The following is an 18,914-nucleotide window of genomic DNA, read 5'->3' on the forward strand; positions in this document are numbered from 1 at the left end:
CAGGATGATCCAACCGACCTGGACTGGTGGGGCTGCATCCTGGTCAGTCTCTGTGTTGCTGCTTCTTTTGACTTCCTCTCTCAGCCACCCTTTTGGTGGTTGGTGGCTTTTGGCCCAGGTGAGGTAACTCCTAATTATGCCTTGGGTAGGAGAAACGGGCCTTTAAATGAAATGAGGGGAGTCGAGATTACACATATATATGATACAAAATCACATTTCTATCTATCTATATAACTTAGTGTGTTTACATAGTTCTCTGACATCTGAGCATAGTCATAGGTATCTCATTTATCCTCACAATATGCCCACAGGAGAGGTTAGGTGTAGGTGTTATTTCTATTTAATCAATGGGAAAATGGAGGTTTGGAGAGATTAAGATGACTTGCTCCAAACCAAAGAGTTAGTCATTGATAGCGTGGGTGGGTGTGAAAATATAAGACTACCTTCTTTGGACTGGCAAATGCTTTTCCATCAAAAATCATTTATTCAACTGCCTAGGTGCCTAATAACCCTTTTGCCGTCCACAAACTAATATTCTAGAAACTAGATACGGCCAAATTACATGCTCCTAGGTAGATACTGTATGTTATACATTATATTTTATATTGTTATTTGGTGATAGAAAGACCTGGGTTCCAGTCCTTTCACTAATAACTCCCAATGTGATCCTGCATAAATCACTTAACCAGAATATATCTGCTAAGCATTTCTTAAGTTGGTGGAAGGGAATGAGCCTTCCTCTCCTCCTTCCCCTCATCATATATTCTTCCTGTATATGTATATATTTAATGCTGAAGGTGTGGTAACACTTTTTTTTTCTTACTGTGGGAGGTAACCAATTATAGTTAAGGGCAGGGACCCAGAAGAGTTTTTTATAGTAGTTGGAGGCAATTATAATATCTTACATTAAGGTACTTTAACATGTCTCATTTGATCCTTATAACAACCCTGTGAGGTAGATATGGCATATTTTATTCCCATCCTATAGATTAACAAGCAAAAGCTAAAAATAACCACCTTCCTTGTTGACCTCTCAAAGCTTTTTTCTTTACAATTCTGCAGTACTCGTAGGCAATATTGTACATTCCAATCAATCTATCAACGGGCACTTATTAAGGTCCTATTATGTATTGGGCACAGTGCCAGCAGATAATCAGCTGTGTTCAGATGGCTCAGTAGGTACATTTTACTGGGGGCCAGGCAGTCCTGAGTTTAAATCTGTTCTCAGATACTATAGGTACATGACCCTGAGCAAGTTCCTTAATATCTCTGTACCTCAGTTTCCACATCTGTAAAATGGAAATAACAGCACTTACCCCCTTACTTATTTCCCTCAGCATAAAATATCTGTAAAGCAATTTACTAACCTTAAACCACTATTATATGAATGTTAGTTATTATTATTATTATTATCTATACCCCAACTAAACTGGAGGCCCCATTCAGGGCCACCCACTTGCATCTATCCCATTGCTATGCAAAATATTGTTATTGTTTATGCAAAAAATTATTGAAAGAAGGACTTACTCAAATTCACACTTCTGTTAGACCTAGAACCCAGGCATTCTGATCCTAGAATCTTTCCATTATTTCAAATTTCCTGCCGGACTGTGCATCCAATAGTTGATGATTCTCAAATCTAATAAATGACAGAGGTAGGCAAGACAGACATGATATAGATGTTAAACCACTAAACTGGAAACTCTAACCATGCTACCCCTCATTAACTATCCTACAAATGCCCCTATTTTTATTTGTATAATCTACAGTGTAAATATCCAGTTTTGAAGTAGCTGGTTGCTCAATGGGCCTGGTCAGGAAGACATGATCTGGTCCTAGATACTTGCTGTGTTACTCTGGGAAAGTCACTTAACCTCTTTTTGCCTCAGTTTCCTCAACTGTAAAATGGGGATAAGAATGGCATTCTATTCTAGCATTCTTCTAGGGTTGTTATGAGAAACAAATAAGATAGTATTTGTAAAAAGCACTTAGCACAATGCCTGGCACACAGTGGATGCTTCTATTTTCCATCCCCCTAGTATTGCCATTTTTTTTATCCTTTATTATTTAATTGAGCTGTTTGTTTTCTTCAGAATCAAAAGGAATTGATATTGTCTCTTTTAGGTTACAAACTCCTAAGAGCAGGATTTGACTTGTTCTGAACTAACATCTTCTATACCTACATAGCAACACACTGCAAGGCTTTATACAAGATGCAAAAATGAATAACAAACACACCCTACCCTCAAAGGGCATACTTTCTGGGGATCTATCTATCTGATTATGATGGTACTATCCTAAGGGTGAAGCTACTTGACTGGTGCCTATCTGGCATACAAAAACGGCCCAAATGGTATTTGGAGCAGAAGAGGAGAAGGAAGGAAAGAAAGGAAGGGAGGGGGGGAAAGGAGGGAGAGGAAAGGAAGGAAGAAAGGAAGAGAGGAAAGCCTGATATAGTCTGGAAAAATAGTTTGCCTCCAGAAGGTAAAAATACAGGTTTCTCTCTTGAAGTTATTTCATAGGAATTTTTATCTGGAAGTAGGATCAAAGATTTAGAGTCAGAAGGGACCTCAGAAGTTATTTACTGCCCTCTTCCTTTTGAAGATGAAGAAACCGAGGTTTTGGAAGTTAAGTGACTTGCTCATTGGTCATACAGCTAGAAAGATGAGTTGGGAGCAAGATTTGAACCTGGGTTATAAGAGAATAAATTTAGAGCTGGAAGGGGTCTTGGAGGCTACCTAGTTCAGTCTACTTATTTCGGAGATGTGAAAACGAGGGCCCAGAGAGATTTGTAAGAGTTACCTATCAAAGAGAAAAAAGGGATGTGAACGCAGTCCACCGTATGGACTCAAGATCCAGTTTTCTTCTCATTGAACCCCACCTTCCTGACTCCAGATCCAGCACCCTATCCCCTACACCTCGTATCCTTAAAGACGATCTAGCTCAGCCTCATTTTTCCAGAGGTAGAAACACTAGTGTGCTTTGACCAAGATAGTACTCTAGCTTACCGCAGAACTGTACTAGAACCTAGGTCTTGGAACTCCTAGATCTCAATACTGGTTCCTTTATAACACATTCCACTGATACCCACGGTGTATGCTACATTCTGTATCTTAGCAGTCAACTAGTGATGGAGAGATGTCTGGGGCTACCCCTCGTCTTTCCTTGCTCTCTCTCTCAAGCGCCCTTCTCAGTCTGGCGACAAGTTCTCTTCCTACTGAGAAAGACGACAATAACTTATTATTTAGGACTTCCTTTAAACTGAACAAGCCCTATAATTTCCGCAGAAATGCAAACCTTTTAGATCAACTTGCCTGCCTGTGAGAGAACTTTAACCAAATGTGCGCCCCTTTCGCCAAACGAGCATCGTTTAGGTCCAAGTGGTGGCGAATTTGAAACAAACAATAAAAAAACCTGTTGGTGCTATGCGGCTGCTGAGCCCTCCAAAACTAGTCACTTCTCCCCTCCCCCTTAATCCTAGAGGGCGCAATGCAAGGACATCCTGAGAGCCCGAATGCTATGCAGGAGGGGCGAGGTAAAGTTGGCTCCACTTTGCCGGATTCCCGTATCCCCCTGCCCTTCTCCCGCCTTACCCTAATTCGTCCCTTTCCTATCTCAGCGCTACCCTAGACGCCCCTGTTCCCGCCCCAGCCCCTACTTTAATCCCTGGGTTTGGGAGGAGAGGCTGGCAGGAGAAGCAGGCTTCTGGAACGGGAGCCAGATGTGTATGAAGCCCAGTGCCTCTGCTCCCGCCTCCTCCTCCTCCCCAACCCCTGGGGCAGCTAAAACCCGGAGCATGGGAGAGTTGGGGCTAGACTAAGAGAGCCCCAGTGGAAACAACTCCACTCCGCAGCTGCTCCAGTAGGGAGAAGTAGGGAGGGGGGAAGTAAGCCCGACATGCCCAGGGGGGTTGGGCAAAGTTTTTTTTCTTTTCTTTCTTTTTTTTTCCTTCTCTCTCTCTCTTTTTTTGGTCGCAAGTAGGAAGCTTTTTGCACTCCACCACCTCTGGCCGCTGGGAAGACGTCATCGCTTCCGCCCTACTTCCTCCTCCTGTTGGCGGTGGTGAGAATCCAATATGGAGTAAAACGGAGGAGGAGTAGGGAGATGGGGCTCGGACGGGGCGCCCAGCACCGCCTCCTAGGCGCGCCTCCCCTCGCGGCGGACCGCTCCCCGGGACAGTGATTGGTCCAGCTTCTCCCACCCTGGGGGCGACCCCCCGCCCCGGACCCCGAGCCCCCTCCTCACTCCGGTGGACCCCTTCACCTCCTCTCCTCCCCACAGCAGTTCTCTTCCACTCCTCTGGCTTGGCTGCTTGTTTTTCTTGTCTTCGTCCCCTCCCCCTCCTCTCGTCCCCCTCCCCCCAACCCAAATCTCTTCTCAGTCCCCTCACTCTTGGAAACTGCACCTTCCGTGCTGCCTTCGAAATATAGCCTCTTGCTTCATTCTCCCCCTTCTTACCACCAGACGCCAGTGTCTCCCCACACTAACCCCCCCATTTCAGCTCCCCTTTTCTCTGTGCCTTCCCCCTTCTGCTTTTCCTCCCTACCCTTTCCCTGCTCCCCTAAAACCTCGGCACTTTGCTGCTGGCTACTTGAATTCACACCCTCCCAACTGTGCCCCCGTAATCCCCAACCCCTCTTCTCTTGTCTCCTCCCTCCTCTCCTCTCCCCCCTCCCAAATCAGGCGATCTCTCGAAATGTGAGGAAGGGGGGGTGGGTGGATGGGAAGATGAAGGGAACAGAGCTACCCGCTGCGGGGCATTCATCTAGGTGAACAAGAAAATGACCGAAGAAACACACCCAGACGAGTAAGTTTTTGCATTTCGGGGGCGGAGGTAAAAGAGGGGGTTCCATGAGAAACTAATGTGGGGAAATGGAGGGGGAGAAACACTGATGGGGGGAACTTCATGGGGTTAAGTTTGTGATGTTGATGAATTGACTCCAGCCTAGAAAATTTTTGGTGTGAGATTTTTTTTTCCTCTTTTGATGGGGGGGGGGGGGTCGTGATAGCGTAGATAAGATTGAAGTGGGGGATTATCCCGAGAGCTTGGAGCAGGGGTGATTCGTTGAAGCAGAGTGGATGGAGTGGGGGAGACCGAGGAGCCCCCATTACTCGGCCCCGGGACGGAGAAAAGGGTGGTGGTGGTAAAGAGGTGGGAGGCTGTCCGCCTAATACTGAAGTGGGGGGGGGAGAGAGAGAGAGAGAGAGAGAGAGAGAGTGAAAGAGAGGAAGGAAGGGGTAAATATTCAGGGATTTGGCAGAAAGGGGTCGGGATTTTTTTTGCCTGGCCCCCCCCCCCCAAGGTCGGGGCAATGGTGGGGGAACACTTCCCTCCCCCTTTTTTCCCCTTAATAACTCTGACTCACAAAGGTTCCTATACCTTTCGCTGTAGAAACGGAAGCCTTTACACCACCTTTACCTTCCCTTCCCCACCCCACCCCCCACACACCCTCTTTCTCCAACCGCTTCCCTCCGGCCCTCGTTTGTTGTTGTTACTTCATTATTTTTTAGCCTTCATAGCTCCCCTCTGGTGGCTCTTCGGGAGTCCGGTGATGCCCAATATCCGCCATTTCTTTTTCTTGAATCGCTCTCATTTGCATACCACATTTTCATTCATAAAAAACACACTAGAGAGAGGGGAGGAAGAGGGCTCCACCGCGGTAGCAGCGGGTGGCATTTGTTGTACACCCGGTCTCCCTGCCCTGGCCAGCCGGCATTTTATAGCAGCCCCAAGGGGACGTGTGTGTGTCTGGGTGTCTGTCTGTCTGTGGGTCAGTGCTTGTCTCTTCCTCTCCTGCTCCCCCCACCCCCCAAGCAATTTTGGAGAAATGGAGGGAGAGGTTGCTTTGAGTAGGGGGTTAGAAGGCACTGTGATTCAGGCTGAGGGAGAGCCCCCTCTGCCTATCTTGGTTGTGTGTCCCCATATACATGCAAACGGAGCCTAGTGTGTGTGTAGGGGGGGGGGCAGGAGGGACGGGGGGCGCTGCGGGACACACACATGCACCCTGGTAGAACAGAGAATGTGAGGAATGATACATACCCGTAGGGGCGCAGACGGAGTTCTTTGGTGGGAACCGTACTGTAGCACGGTGTCTGGGTGCCTGCAGTCTGGGGGAAGGCTTAGATCATTTGTTGCGAGTTTCCCCCTCCCCTTCTGACACTTTATTATCATTACTACTATTATTATTCCAAGTCCTGTGGGAGTGTGCAATTTCCAGACGATCTGTCTCGGTGTTTAGGTGACTGTTTTTGACTTCGCCCCGCTCCCTTCCTCCTACCCCTAAGGCATTTGCCAGCGCCGGTGTGACTGGGGTGGGGCCGGGTCTCTTGGTCTCTATTCGGGGGCCGGGCTCCTCGGTCTCTAGGTCTCCGGCCACAGCCAGTTTTCTGGCTGTGGCTGTTCGGTACTTAGTAACTCTCGTTACCACCTACCACCTCACCTTTTTTGTGAATAAGACGATCCCTTTGTCACATGATTCCTCCCCCCCACCAACACATTCATAAATCCGGTGCAAACCTTCTGCATCTTTCATTCAGAGCTGCCATTAACCTAGGTAGATCCTCTCTCCCTACACCTTTTTCCCTCTCCTTATCTTAGAGCTGCAGCAATTCGGAACCCGAACTAAACGACTGGGGGGGGGGGGAGGGCTCTATCCTCCAAGAATTGACTGAAGAGCCAAGCTGAGGGAAGTGACTCAGTTTTGTGCGACAGGGTGGTTTGAAGGGGGAGGGAGATCTCATCCTGCGGCAGGTGAAAGAATGTTAATCTTGCTTCCCCCCCCCCCAAAAAAAAATACCAGGACTTAAATTGGGTTTTCCGTAAAAGCCACAGCAGATATTGGGAAGGGAGGTTAGGAACGAATACAGAGTTCTTAATAAGGTGAATGAATCCACCCAAAGAAGCCTGCTCATTCCTTTTCCCCCATATGTTATTTTGTGTAGACAATGGGGGTCTAATGTTGAGAAGGGAGGCTTATTTTAGCTGGATTATGGGGATTTTCTTCCTATTTATACATCACACTACACAATTTTGACCTGTTCGTCTGGAGACATCCTTTGCTTGGATTTTGTCCCAGCTGGTATTGGTTTCTCTGGTTGTTTGGTCTTATCAGCTGGTAGTTTCTATTTTAGTTTTTGTTTTTGTTTTATTTTCAGATGGTACTTTGAAATGTTAATAAAAAGGAAGTTGCATTTTTATGGCTGACATACAATAGGGGGAGAAAATGACTGTGAATCTTACACCTGAACCTGTCTTTTCTTTCATTTTAAACCTTACCAGTAAAATGGCATGTTATAGAACAGAATTTGTGCTAAAAGGATCCTAAGCAATTCAGTAAAACTGGAGGTTTGAGGATGTATTTCCATCCTAAATAGATAATTTTCAAATTCATAATTCTTTAGCATACTGAATTGTTGTTCAATTCAAGATTAGAATTAGAAAATACACATTTTGGATTTATGTTGCCTCTTAGAATTTCAGTATAACTAAAAATCTTTTGTAGCCTGTTGTAAAATCAAGATCTTAAAATGTAATAGTTACAAATAAGAAAATATTCCCTATTATAAATCTATATGTTATATATATTCATGTGAGTCCTCTAATATTCATTTTTAACAGGGTCTGAATTTGCCTGTAAAGAAATTGTGAAGATAAAAATATTTCTTTAACCACTATCAAGAAACTACTGGTAGCTCAGTTATTTGCCTTAAGTGAAGAAGGTAAAAAGAATGGATAAACATAGTTGTTCAGTTCCATAACGAAAATTTTGACTTTGATGATGGTATGAATAAGCTGAGGATTTGTTTCAAACAACAGCCCAAAAAATGATGCCCTACTGGGAAAGCAACCTGACTAAGAAGCATAAGGAAACGATCCAGTTTCCCATTTCCAATTTTCTACAACCTACTTTTTCTTGGGGATGGTTTTGCAAATTTACCCTCACTATTCAGGACCTTCCTTGGAGGAAGAGAAGGAAGGTGAAGCTCCAAAGGGCTTCTCTTGGTAAGAGCAAGTGTTTTAAAAAAAAATCTCTTAAGCCCACAGTATGAGTAATGAATGCCTAGGCAATGATGTTTCCCATAGGTACCACCCCTAAAAAATTTATAAAACAAGATAGCACAGCGAGTAAGAGCACCGGCTCCAGTGTTGGAATGACCTGGAGATCGAATCCCGGGCTCAGACACTTAGCACCCACCCAGAAACACCTGGCCGTGTAACCTTGAGCAAGTTACTTAACCTCAATTGCTTAGGGGTGGCCAGGTGGCTCAGCGAATAAGAGCCGGCTTCAGTGTCCGGATGACCTGGATCAAATCCGGACTCAGATACTCAGCACCACACCCAGAAATAACTGGCCGTGTAACCTTGAGCAAGTTACTTAACCCTGATTGCTTAAAAAAAAAATTTATAAAACATAGATTCACATTTATTCTTGTTGTTCAGTCTTCGTGACTCCATTTGGGGTTTTCTTGTCAAAGATACTGAAGTAGTTTGCATATCCTTCTCGAGCTTATTTTATATATTAGGACACTGAAGCAAGCAGAGTTAAGTGACTTGCCCAGGGTCACACAGCTAGTAAGCATCTGAGGCCAGATTTAAACTCAAGAAGATAAGTCTCCCAGATCTCAGGCCTGTCACTACATCTACTACACCACACAGTTGTGAATTCATTTATTAAACACTTATGTGCCAGGTACTGTGCTATGCTCAAAAATCCCTTCCCCCAAGGAGAATATATATGCATTTTAATAGTGAAGATAAAAATCCAACGTAAAAGATATATACATACATATATACATACACACATACGTCGGTGGAAGATAATTTCAGAGAGAATACACTAGTAATATGAAGGACCTGCAGAAGCTAGGATTTTAAGTTAAGTCTTGGAGGAAGCCAACAGGTAGAAGAGGAGGGAGAGCATTCCAGGCATTAGAGATAGCTATGAAAAGGCATGGACATTGCAAGTGAATCAGTGTCACTGTTATAGAGTGTTATATTATAGGGTCCTTGATAATTTAGGGACAAAGTGTATGAAGACTACAAAGACCTAGGCTGTAAGGGACTTTAAATGCTAAACAAACATTTGTTCTTAAAGATAATCTGAAGTATGTTAAACCAAAGTGGGGGATGACACAATCAGACCTGCCTTTTAGGAAAATCACTTTAGCCACTCAATGGTAGATTTATTAGAGTGGGGAAAGACTTGAGTAGGGAAACCAACCAGAAGACTATTGTAATAGGCCAGGCATTAGATGATGAGGGCCAGAACTAGATTGGTGGCTGTGTGAATGGAGAGAACAGGATGTATGTGGTAGATGTTATAAAGGTAGACATGTTGGAACTTGGCAACAGATTGGATATGTGAGATTGAGCAGTCAAGGATGACCCCAAGGTTTTAGTCTGAGTGACTAGAACATTTAAGTATCAAGAGGCTGGTGCCCTCAACAATTATAAGGAATTTCAGAAGAGTAGAGGGTTTGAGGATATGTTAATGGGTTCTTATTTGAGCATGTTAAGTTGAGATGACTATATGACATCCAGTTGGAAATGGCTAGAAGACAGTTGTTGATCTGAGATTTTAGCTCAAGAAAGGGATAAGGGCTGGTAATATCAATCTCAGAATAATCTTTATAGTGATAATAATTGTACACATGGGAACTGATAAAATTCTCAAGAATAAAATTTAATTGATAGTTTGATGGTGAGCTCTCTACTCACCCTATCTCCTTCACCAAGGAGAAGACGACCCAGAACAGAACCTTGGGGGACACCCTTGGTTAATGGGTATGACCTGCCTAAAGAGACCAAGAAAGATCTATCAGAAAGATAAGAGGATAATGAAGAGAGAACAGAGGAAAGAAAGTATTCAGGGGAAGGGGGTGATTGACAGTATCAAAGGTAGAAAGGTCAAGAAGTCTAAGAATTGAGAAAAGGCCATTAAATTTAGCTATTATAAGATCTTTGGTAAGGGGAGGGAGCAGTTTCAGCTGAATGATAAAGTTGGAAGCTACACAGCAGTGATTTTAGAAGAGTGAGAGGAGAGGTAAGAGAAGCCATTTTAGAAGGTTTTCTCAAGGAATTTACACAAGAAGAGGAGATATGGGATGATAGTTAATGGAAAAAGTTAATCTTTTTTTAAACATAGGGACATATGGGCCATAAGGAATCCCAAAGGAAGAAATTGAAGATTATCAAGAGAATGAAGGTAATAGTGAGGACAGTCTGTTGGAGAAAACAGGATTGGAATGACATCACAGGTACATGTTGAAGAGTTTGCTTTAGCAAGAAAAAGGGCTACCTCTTTCTCTGATAAGGGAGTAAAGAGGGAGATGTGTTACAGGAGTGAAGAAAGAGGGGTGAATAGAGAGCTCACCATCAAACTATCAATTTTATCAATTTAATTTTATTTTTGAGAATTTTATGACAGCCCTTGATAATTTAGGCCATCCCATCTGGAAGTGTTTTGAGGGTATGGACTGTGTTTTCTTAAAATTTTGTACCTTCTGCAGGACTAGAACTGTACTCTATACCAGAGGTGTCAAATGGGATGCAGGAAAACTTTCACTGGGCAGAATCAGATTAAAATGTAATTGGGAAATAATCTTTTTTAAGTACAATGCATCATAGGTAATACTCATTTGTAGTTTTCTAACTCAGCATGCAGCAGTCAGGGATCTGTTTTCTATTCAAAATTAACACCCTTGCTCCATATCCAGTAGGCAGTTAATACACTTTTTAAAGAATTTCAATCTTGGAGGCTGATGGAAAAAAATCAGAATTCGTTATCACTGGATATAGAGTATGGATCTTGACAATTATAAGGTATAAAATCCTGATATAGTTTGGTTAGTCAGTAAGGCCAGTGTAAGGGTATTGCTTTGTTCAGCATTTATTATAAAGGAGTCTGTTTCACTGTAAAGTTCATTGAAGCAGATCAACTGGCTGTTCAGACTGGGCCATTCACTCATACCTAAGAAGTCACCTTAGGTCCATTCTGGACCTTAGGCCTCCTTGGGCCAAGGAATAAACTCCATTTTGTCAATTGAGGCAATGAATCTATAAATCAACAAGCATTTCCTTAAGTACCTACTGTGTACTACAGCACTTGGGATACAAACACTTGCTATGCTCAGTGAGTTTACATTTAACTAGAGAAAATAACAAGTATGCATTATAAGTAGGTACAGAATAAATATGATTGCCACAAATTAATTGAATATAAGGTAGTTTGGGAGGGAGAGTGCTAATCAATTTGGGGAATCAAGAAAAGCTCCATATAGAAAATGACTAGAATTTCATATTAAGGAAGAGAAGAATTCTATGAAGCATTGGTGTGGAGGGAATGCTTTCCAGTATTGTAGGATGACAGGTGGATGGAGTGTGAGGAATGGAAGGCTGGATTACAGAGAGAGAGAGATAGGGAGTAGGATACAGTAAAGCTGAATTGGTAGGTTGTGGCCAGGTTGCAAAGGGCTAAACAGAGCAGGGAATATTTAAAAGCTAAACAGAGGAGGGAGTATTTGTTTGTTTGTTTTTCTTCCTGGGGACTTAAAAACCATGACCCCTCCTACTGCTGGCTCATCCTGGCTTTACTCAGTGCCTTTTTTTCTAAGTGTACTCACCAAGGAATATCCTTCCACAAGGCTAGTCCCCATTTTCTCATTGGTAAATTCCTCCTATAGATTCCATTTGATAGAGAGGCTGAGGCTGACCTGCCTTCATCCTCCTTCTTGCTCTGTTCCTGACTTTATACACCTTTGCCAGATAAGTTCCCTACTTTTCATCTCCCTTCTGTGGATTGTCTTTCCCCCATAAGGATGTAAGCTCCTTGAGTGCTGGGACTATCCTTTTTTATTGTAAGGGGCATAGTAAATGCTTGTTTCATTCCTTCCTTTATCCCAGAACAGTAGGAAGCCCCTAGAGCAGGGGTGGGGAACCTGCAGACTCTAGGCCACATGTGGCCTGCTAAGTCCTCAAGTGCAGCCCTTTAGTTGAATTCAAACTTTACCGAACAAATCCCCTTAATAAAGGGATTTGTTCTGTAAAACTTAGACTCAGTCAGAAGGCTGCACTTGAGGACCTAGAGGGCCACATGTGACCTCAAGGCCGCAGGTTCCTCATCCCTGCTAGAGCTTGTTGAGTAGGAGAGTGACATTGGTTTATACAGAAGTTATCAGGCTCCAAAAAACTGTATATGGACCCTTTTACAGGAAACTGTTTAGTGTGTAAACCAGACTACGCATTTATTGATTTACAGCAGATTGATATACTTTCTGCTGGTATCAAGGTAGTTGGTAAGCTGAATTTAAAAGACAGAAGATTGGTTGGTGAGTAGGAAGTCAGGCCCAAGAGAATTTAATGATCTTGAGGGATGTTTCATTGAGGCTGTGATGAAGCTTGGAGAATTAGTTGTTTTTCCCCTATGTATTGTTGTTGTTCAGTCATTTCAGTCCTGTCTGACTTTTTGTGACCCCATTTGGGGTTTTCTTGGCAAAGATACTGGAGTGGTTTTCCATTTCCTTCTCCAGCTCATTTTGTAGCTGAGAAAACTGAGGCAAACAGAATGAAGTGACTTGCCCAAGGTCACATAGCGAGTAAGTATCTGATACTAGATTTGAACTCAGATCTTCCTGACTCTAGGCCCAGTGCTCTGAATAGAGCCACCTAGATGCTGGTCCCTATGGACAACAGAGACCTTAAAGTTATATAGTCTTATCTATCAGATACCATCTACCTTTCCCGTGGATCCTGAAAAATTCTTATTCTTTGGTGTAACTTAAAAAAAAATCTTATATAAACAACCACCCTTGGGTTATGGTGTCAGTCTACAAGATACATTGCATTTCATTGAAAACCATAATGATCCTTATTTCCTCTAATTTGCAGTTACCATTTTGAAATAAATTATAGGTGTGTGGCAGGGATTATGCCTTATTTAAATCTTTACCTCCTACAGTGGCTAGTACAATGGTATGTACATAGTAGGTGCTTAGTAAATGATCATTGAATTTGAAGCTTATTTCACATTGGCTTTTTTTTTTTTTGCTTTTGTATATTCCTCAGTGGCATTTCTCTGAAGCCAGGTAGGTGGTCTTAAGTCATCTCTTCCAGTGGGTTACTTCTGGAAGGTCAGTTAGTTTGTATTCTTATCTTTGGTGTCACATGGATACCGTTTGGATACCTAGTCTCCAAAACTCAGGGGAATATCCTTTTTGGGGTTCATAATCCTTGTCTCTCTACCCTCTACCCCACTACCCTTTCCATAGATTCACTGAATAGTAATTGGTAACAGTTAAGAACTGAAATATTTGTTCTGTTAACTATGGAGTCATGGACTTTTAAAGATAAAACAGGGGACCTTAGACATTGACCAGTTTTCATTTTTCTAATGAGAAAATGGAGGCACAGAGAGTGCATAACTTGCCTGAAGTTCTGGAGCTGTTTTGGGGGTTGGGGGAGAGGGCAAGGTGCAACCCTCAAGTCTCCCAACTACTGTAGTCTGACTACAGTGCTTTTATTTATTTATTTTTTTGCTTGTGTGGTTTTTTTTGGAGGGCAGTTGGGGTTAAGTGACTTGCCCAAGGTCATGTGGCTAGTTTTAGGGTTAAGTGTCTGAGGTCAGATTTGAACTCAGGTCCTCCTGACTCCAGGGCTGATGCTCTATTCACTGCACCACCTATATAGCTTCCCCCTTACAGTGCTTTTATAAGATGCTTCCTTTTTTTTTTCCTAAGAAATATGGTGTGGAAACTGGTGGGACCCCCTTTTTAGGGGCAAGCACCTATTATATACCAGGCATCTTTGGAAGGATGAATACTGAAGCTGAAGCTTAAATACTTTGGCCACATAACGAGAAGACAGGACTCATTGGAAAAGATTCTGATGTTGGGAAAGAATAAAGGCAAAATAAGTAGGGGATGGCAGAGGATGAGATAGTGTCATGCAAGCAACAACCATGAGCTTGGAGATACTTCAGAAGATAGGACAGAAGGGCCTGTGCCATAGTTCAAGGGGTCACAAAGAGTCAGACATGACTGAACAACAACAATGTGCTAGGCACTGGGCTAAGCACTAGGGATATAAAAACAGGCAAAATCCTAGCCCACAAGAAGGTCACAATGGGGGAGGAGGAGAGACAACAAGCAAACAAACTATGTACAGGATAAAGAGGAAATAATGAACAGAGGAAAGACACTAAAATTAAGAGGGGATGAAAAGTGAGATTTTATTTTTTACTTTTTGGAGGGCAGTTGGGGTTAAATGACTTGCCCAAAGTCACACAGCTAGTAGTGTGTCAAGTGTCTGAGGCCAGATTTGAACTCAGGTCCTCCTGACTCCGGGGCCAGTGCTCTATTCACTGTGCCACCTAGCTGCCCCCAGAAAGTAAGATTTTAGTTGGGACTAGAAGGAAACCAGGAAAACCCAGAAGGTAAAGATGAGGAGAGAGAGCATTCTAGGCATGGAGGACAGCCAGAGAAAACTGCCAGACATGAGAGATGGGATGTCTTGTTTGAGGAACACTAAGAGACTAGTATCACTGGATCAAAGAGAAGTAAGATGTAAAAAGACTGCAAAGGTAGGGGAGTTGCTACATTATGAATGACTTTGAATGGCAAAGAGAGGATTTTGTATTTGATCCTGGAGGTTAGAGGGGGCCACTGGAGATTAAGTGGGAGAATGGGTAGGGTGATGTGGTTAGAGCTGCACTGGCAGCTGAATGGAGAATGGACTGAAGGGGGAAAGGATTTGAAATAGGTAGGCTAACCAGTAGGTTACTGTAATAGTCCACATATGAGGCAATGCTGACCTGCATCAGGTTGGTCTCAGCATCAGAGGACAGAAGGGGTGTTTGGGAGGTCTACTGCCAGGGTGAAATCAGTAGACCTGGGTAGGTGATTGGATTTGGGAAATGAGAGGGGGTGGGAAGGAGAGGGAAAGAGAGAGAGAGGGAAAGGGAGAGAGAGAGACAGAGAGACAGAGAGAGAGAGAGAGAGAGAGACAGAGACAGAGAGAGACAGAGAGAGAGGCAGAGAGAGACAGAGAGAGACAGAGAGAGAGACAGAGAGACAGAGACAGAGAGAGAGAGACAGAGAGAGACAGAGACAGAGAGACAGAGACAGAGAGAGACAGAGAGAATATGAGTGAGTGGAACACCACATTGTAGGTTGTGAGCCTAGGGGCACTAGGAAGATAACAGTTCCCTTGAATGTAATATGGCTGTTTGGGGGAGGAGGGAAGGTTCAGGAGGAAAGATAATGATAAAGAACTTTTGGATATGTTGAGTTTAAGATATCCAATTTAAGTTACCTGAAAGACAGTTTTAAGTCTATAACTGATAGATTTGAGAATCATTAGCATAGTCATGGTAATTAAATCCCTAGGAGCAGATAAGGTCACCAAGTGAAGTGGTTTAGAGAGAAAAGAGGACCCAGGACCTAGCCGTGTGGGACACCTATGATTAGAGGGCATGAATGGCCTGAATAAGGATCCAGAAAAGGAAACTGAGGAGAGGACTGATAGGTAGGAGGAGAACCATGAGAGATCGGGATGTCAAAAACCTAGAGAGAAAAGAGTATCAAGTAGATGGTGATTCAATAATTTCAGAAATTTTTTACAGACATATTCTCATTGGGATTTTCACAACAGCCTACCAAAGAAGTCTATGGTCCACACAAAAAAAGGTTAACTCCTGCTCTAGAGATCTTGACATTGGATGGATCCCAGAGTGGAGCATGTTGGTTTCTCTCTCTCTCTCTCTCTCTCTCTCTCTCTGTCTCTGTCTCTGTCTCTCTCTCTCTCTTTCTCTCTCTCTCTCTGTCTCTGTCTCTCTCTCTCTCTGTCTCTCTCTCTCTGTCTCTCTGTCTCTCTCTGTCTCTCTGTCTCTCTCTCTGTCTCTCTCTCTGTCTCTCTCTCTCTCTCTCTGTCTCTGTCTCTCTCTCTCTCTCTTACTAGATGATGGGCCTACATAATGTTTTGATCATGTATACCTTCATTTATCCTCCTTAGTTATTGGTATTAGCCTGTCCTACAAGATACGGTGATAAGCAGCTTTAATACTTGAACTAATAAAACTTCTTTCTTCCTAAGTTATTGATTTAATTCTTTTTAACTACCACTTGGACCAGCTAGCTAATACCATGCTTAACCTTGGAACTTTTCTGTAAGGAATAAAAGGATCATAAAAGCCTTTCATCATAAATTAGCCTATTCTGGCTTTAACAGGTCATAGATTCCTGAGCTGGAAGGGTCATCTGCCAATCATTTTAATGAATGAGATTGAGACCCAGAGAGTTTAAATGATTTACTCAAGTCACACAAAAGGCCCAAATCCAAAACCCTTTCCACTATGCCACATGGATACATGAGGAAATTATTGCATAACCAGCCTGCCCAGTGTCTAGCAGAGAATGGATGACTTTCTAGGACTGAAAACACCAGTGTTTGAGTTTTCAGTTCAGTGTTCTGGGCACTGGGACATTATTAGATTTAATGTGAGAGTTCAGTATCTCTACCCTGAAGGAATGAATACTGGTTTTTTATTGCCAGTACCTTGTTTCTTTTGGGGATGGGAGGATAAGATAAATCCTATACTAACTTGCTAGTTTATTCTTGTAGGTTTTCTCTTCTAAATTTTAAAATAGAAAGAATCAGCATTCCAAAAAGTGGTGTGAACTAGAAAATTGTTAATTCTGGAGGGATACCAAAAAGGTAAAGCTATGGTGTGTTAGGAAGGGAAGGAAATGATTATACAGCAACCTGGTTTTTTTTAATACATTGTTAATAGGCTGAACATTCATATCTTGACGATTGCTGACAGGACAGCTATATATAGAAGCTCTAGCATGTTCCAACAACTTTTCATAAAGGGATAGAATAGTTTCTTTTTTTTTTTGGAGGGTAGTATGCCAATTAGAGTTAAGTGACTTGTCCAGGGTCATATAGCTAGTAATTGTCTAAGGCTGGATTTGAGCTCTGGCCCTCCTGACTTCAGGGTTGATGCCCTATGCACTGTGCTACCTCACAGCCCCGAAGTTTTTTTATTGGATGAACTTTTATGGCTGTTCACTTCCCTTTTTTGACTATCAGAACAATCAGAAAAATGCATGTTCCTAAGAGATATGATTTAGTAGTGTACAAAATGCTTAACGATTTAAGTTTTATTAAGAATTTTTTAAAAAAGATTTCTTGCTTTTTCCACTTACTGCCTATTTGATTTGAACAATTTACTTAATCTTTATGAGCCTCAGTTTCCTTTACTGTTAAAAAAATTTAAAAAGAGGGATGAGAATAGATGACCTTGAAGTCTCTTCTAGTTCTCAATATATTTTTTCTTCTACTTCAGATTGAATAGTTGAATATTTGTATAGCTTCCTTTGAAAGTGACAAACAAATTAGCTTTATCCTGACTCACTTTTTTAGTACTAGTAAATGAACAAACTATACAGATATGAATATGATTCTTGAAATTTTGATTCAATTTGGTTACACTGTTTAAAACATTATTTTAAACTGAGTAATTTCATACTTATAAGTATTCTCCCTACCACTTAAAGGGTGTAATACTGAAGCTTAATATTCTCATATTTTCCTTCACAGAGTAAAATATTTCCTTTTTTTCTTCATCTGGTAAAGCATGACTCATTTTTGAAAGCATCTACATAATTATCGTACACTGTTAATAATTACATCCGGTCCAGAAATGTTAAGTGAATTGGATTTTTCTAAATTCAAATGATCTAAAGTACATTTAGTATTTTAAATATGGGAAAGATCTTAGGAATCTTTTGGTTTACAGATGAGAGTCATTGTGGGATAGTGGATAGAAGGCTGAATAGGAGACAGGAAGACCAGGATTCAAATCCCTTCTGAAAACACCTGATTACTGTATTCAGCAAGTCACTTAATCTCTATAAGTCTCAGCTTCTTCATCCATCCAATAAGAGGATTGGACTAAATCTCTGAAGTTCCTTCCAGCTCTAAATTTTTGATACTATGAACCAATGTATTTGAACTCAGAGAGTTGAAAGGATCTGCCAGGTACATATATGTAGTAAAGGAAAAGAGCTGGGATTTGAACTCATCTTCAAATTAAAAATTGTGATCTTTGACTCTTTGCCACTTTTTCTTCTCTTTGCCCCCCCCCCCCCAGTGCCTTTTCCCTGGACTCCACCTTTCCAAAGGTTGCCTAAACTTCAAGGTTCAGCTCCATAAAAGGAGATATTTCTGTAATCTTCATTGATCTCTTCATTCTCAGAAATCTTAAGACAATTTTCCAGTAATAAAACTTTTCATAGCCTTAATAGATCATATGCAGGAAACATCCTTCCAACAAAACTATCCTCCTTTTGAGAGTAGAGATTATGTATATTTTTTCTTTGCTTATACTCTTCACAACACCTAGCATACAAGTTGTTTGCTTAAATGAAATTGTACACTAGCACAATCCAAGGAAGGGAGAGTAGTGTGATCCCCCTAGTGATAATGGGGAAAGAATCAAGATCTCTGGATCAGTCTTTTCTGGGTAACTGCCCTAATGTCAGAGGGATTCTTCCAAATGCCACTAGCCCCAAATCCATGTGGTGATGATTTAGGTTTAAACAAATCATTATCCCAGATGCCCCATCATTGAGTAATCAGGCCCTGACTTTTTCTTGAACACTGCCAATCTGACTTTAAACAGAAGAAAATCTCAACCTGAGTGAGGAAGAAATCAGTGGCCAGAATGAGGTGCAGCATTCCCTGGTATTCCCCCTTCATGGGCAGCCAAGGAGAGTACAGTACTTACAAGTTCATGGGAAAGTGATTAGAAATTTATGTTTCTGTGAATTTCTGTAGCTTCACCTCATTCGTTTTGCAGAGGTAGTGAGGGGAAACAAGTCCAGTGGGTAGGACTTTTCCAGCTAACTAGCATTTG

General features: G+C 42.2%; 1 protein-coding gene across 2 annotated transcripts in view; it reads left to right on the forward strand.

The window, feature by feature from the left end:
• The first annotated feature begins 3,462 nt into the window (after positions 1–3,462).
• Positions 3,463–18,914, forward strand: part of SPRED2 (sprouty related EVH1 domain containing 2) — a 182,203-nt gene continuing 166,751 nt past the window's right edge. Inside the window, exon 1 of one of the 2 annotated variants that reach the window (XM_069068954.1) lies at positions 3,463–3,535. Coding sequence is in view for 1 of the 2 variants with exons in the window: in XM_069068953.1 (XP_068925054.1) it covers positions 4,782–4,807 (26 nt within the window). In the remaining variant the exon portion in view is untranslated. Of the gene's footprint in view, positions 3,536–4,342; positions 4,808–18,914 lie in introns of those variants that run through there. The other variant, XM_069068953.1, reaches the window with a different exon arrangement.

This window comes from Petaurus breviceps, unplaced genomic scaffold, assembly GCF_028583685.1.
Source record: "Petaurus breviceps papuanus isolate PSGF00001 unplaced genomic scaffold, PetGlider_PUasm1.0 90775, whole genome shotgun sequence".
In the NCBI taxonomy this organism is placed as follows: Eukaryota; Metazoa; Chordata; class Mammalia; order Diprotodontia; family Petauridae; genus Petaurus; species Petaurus breviceps.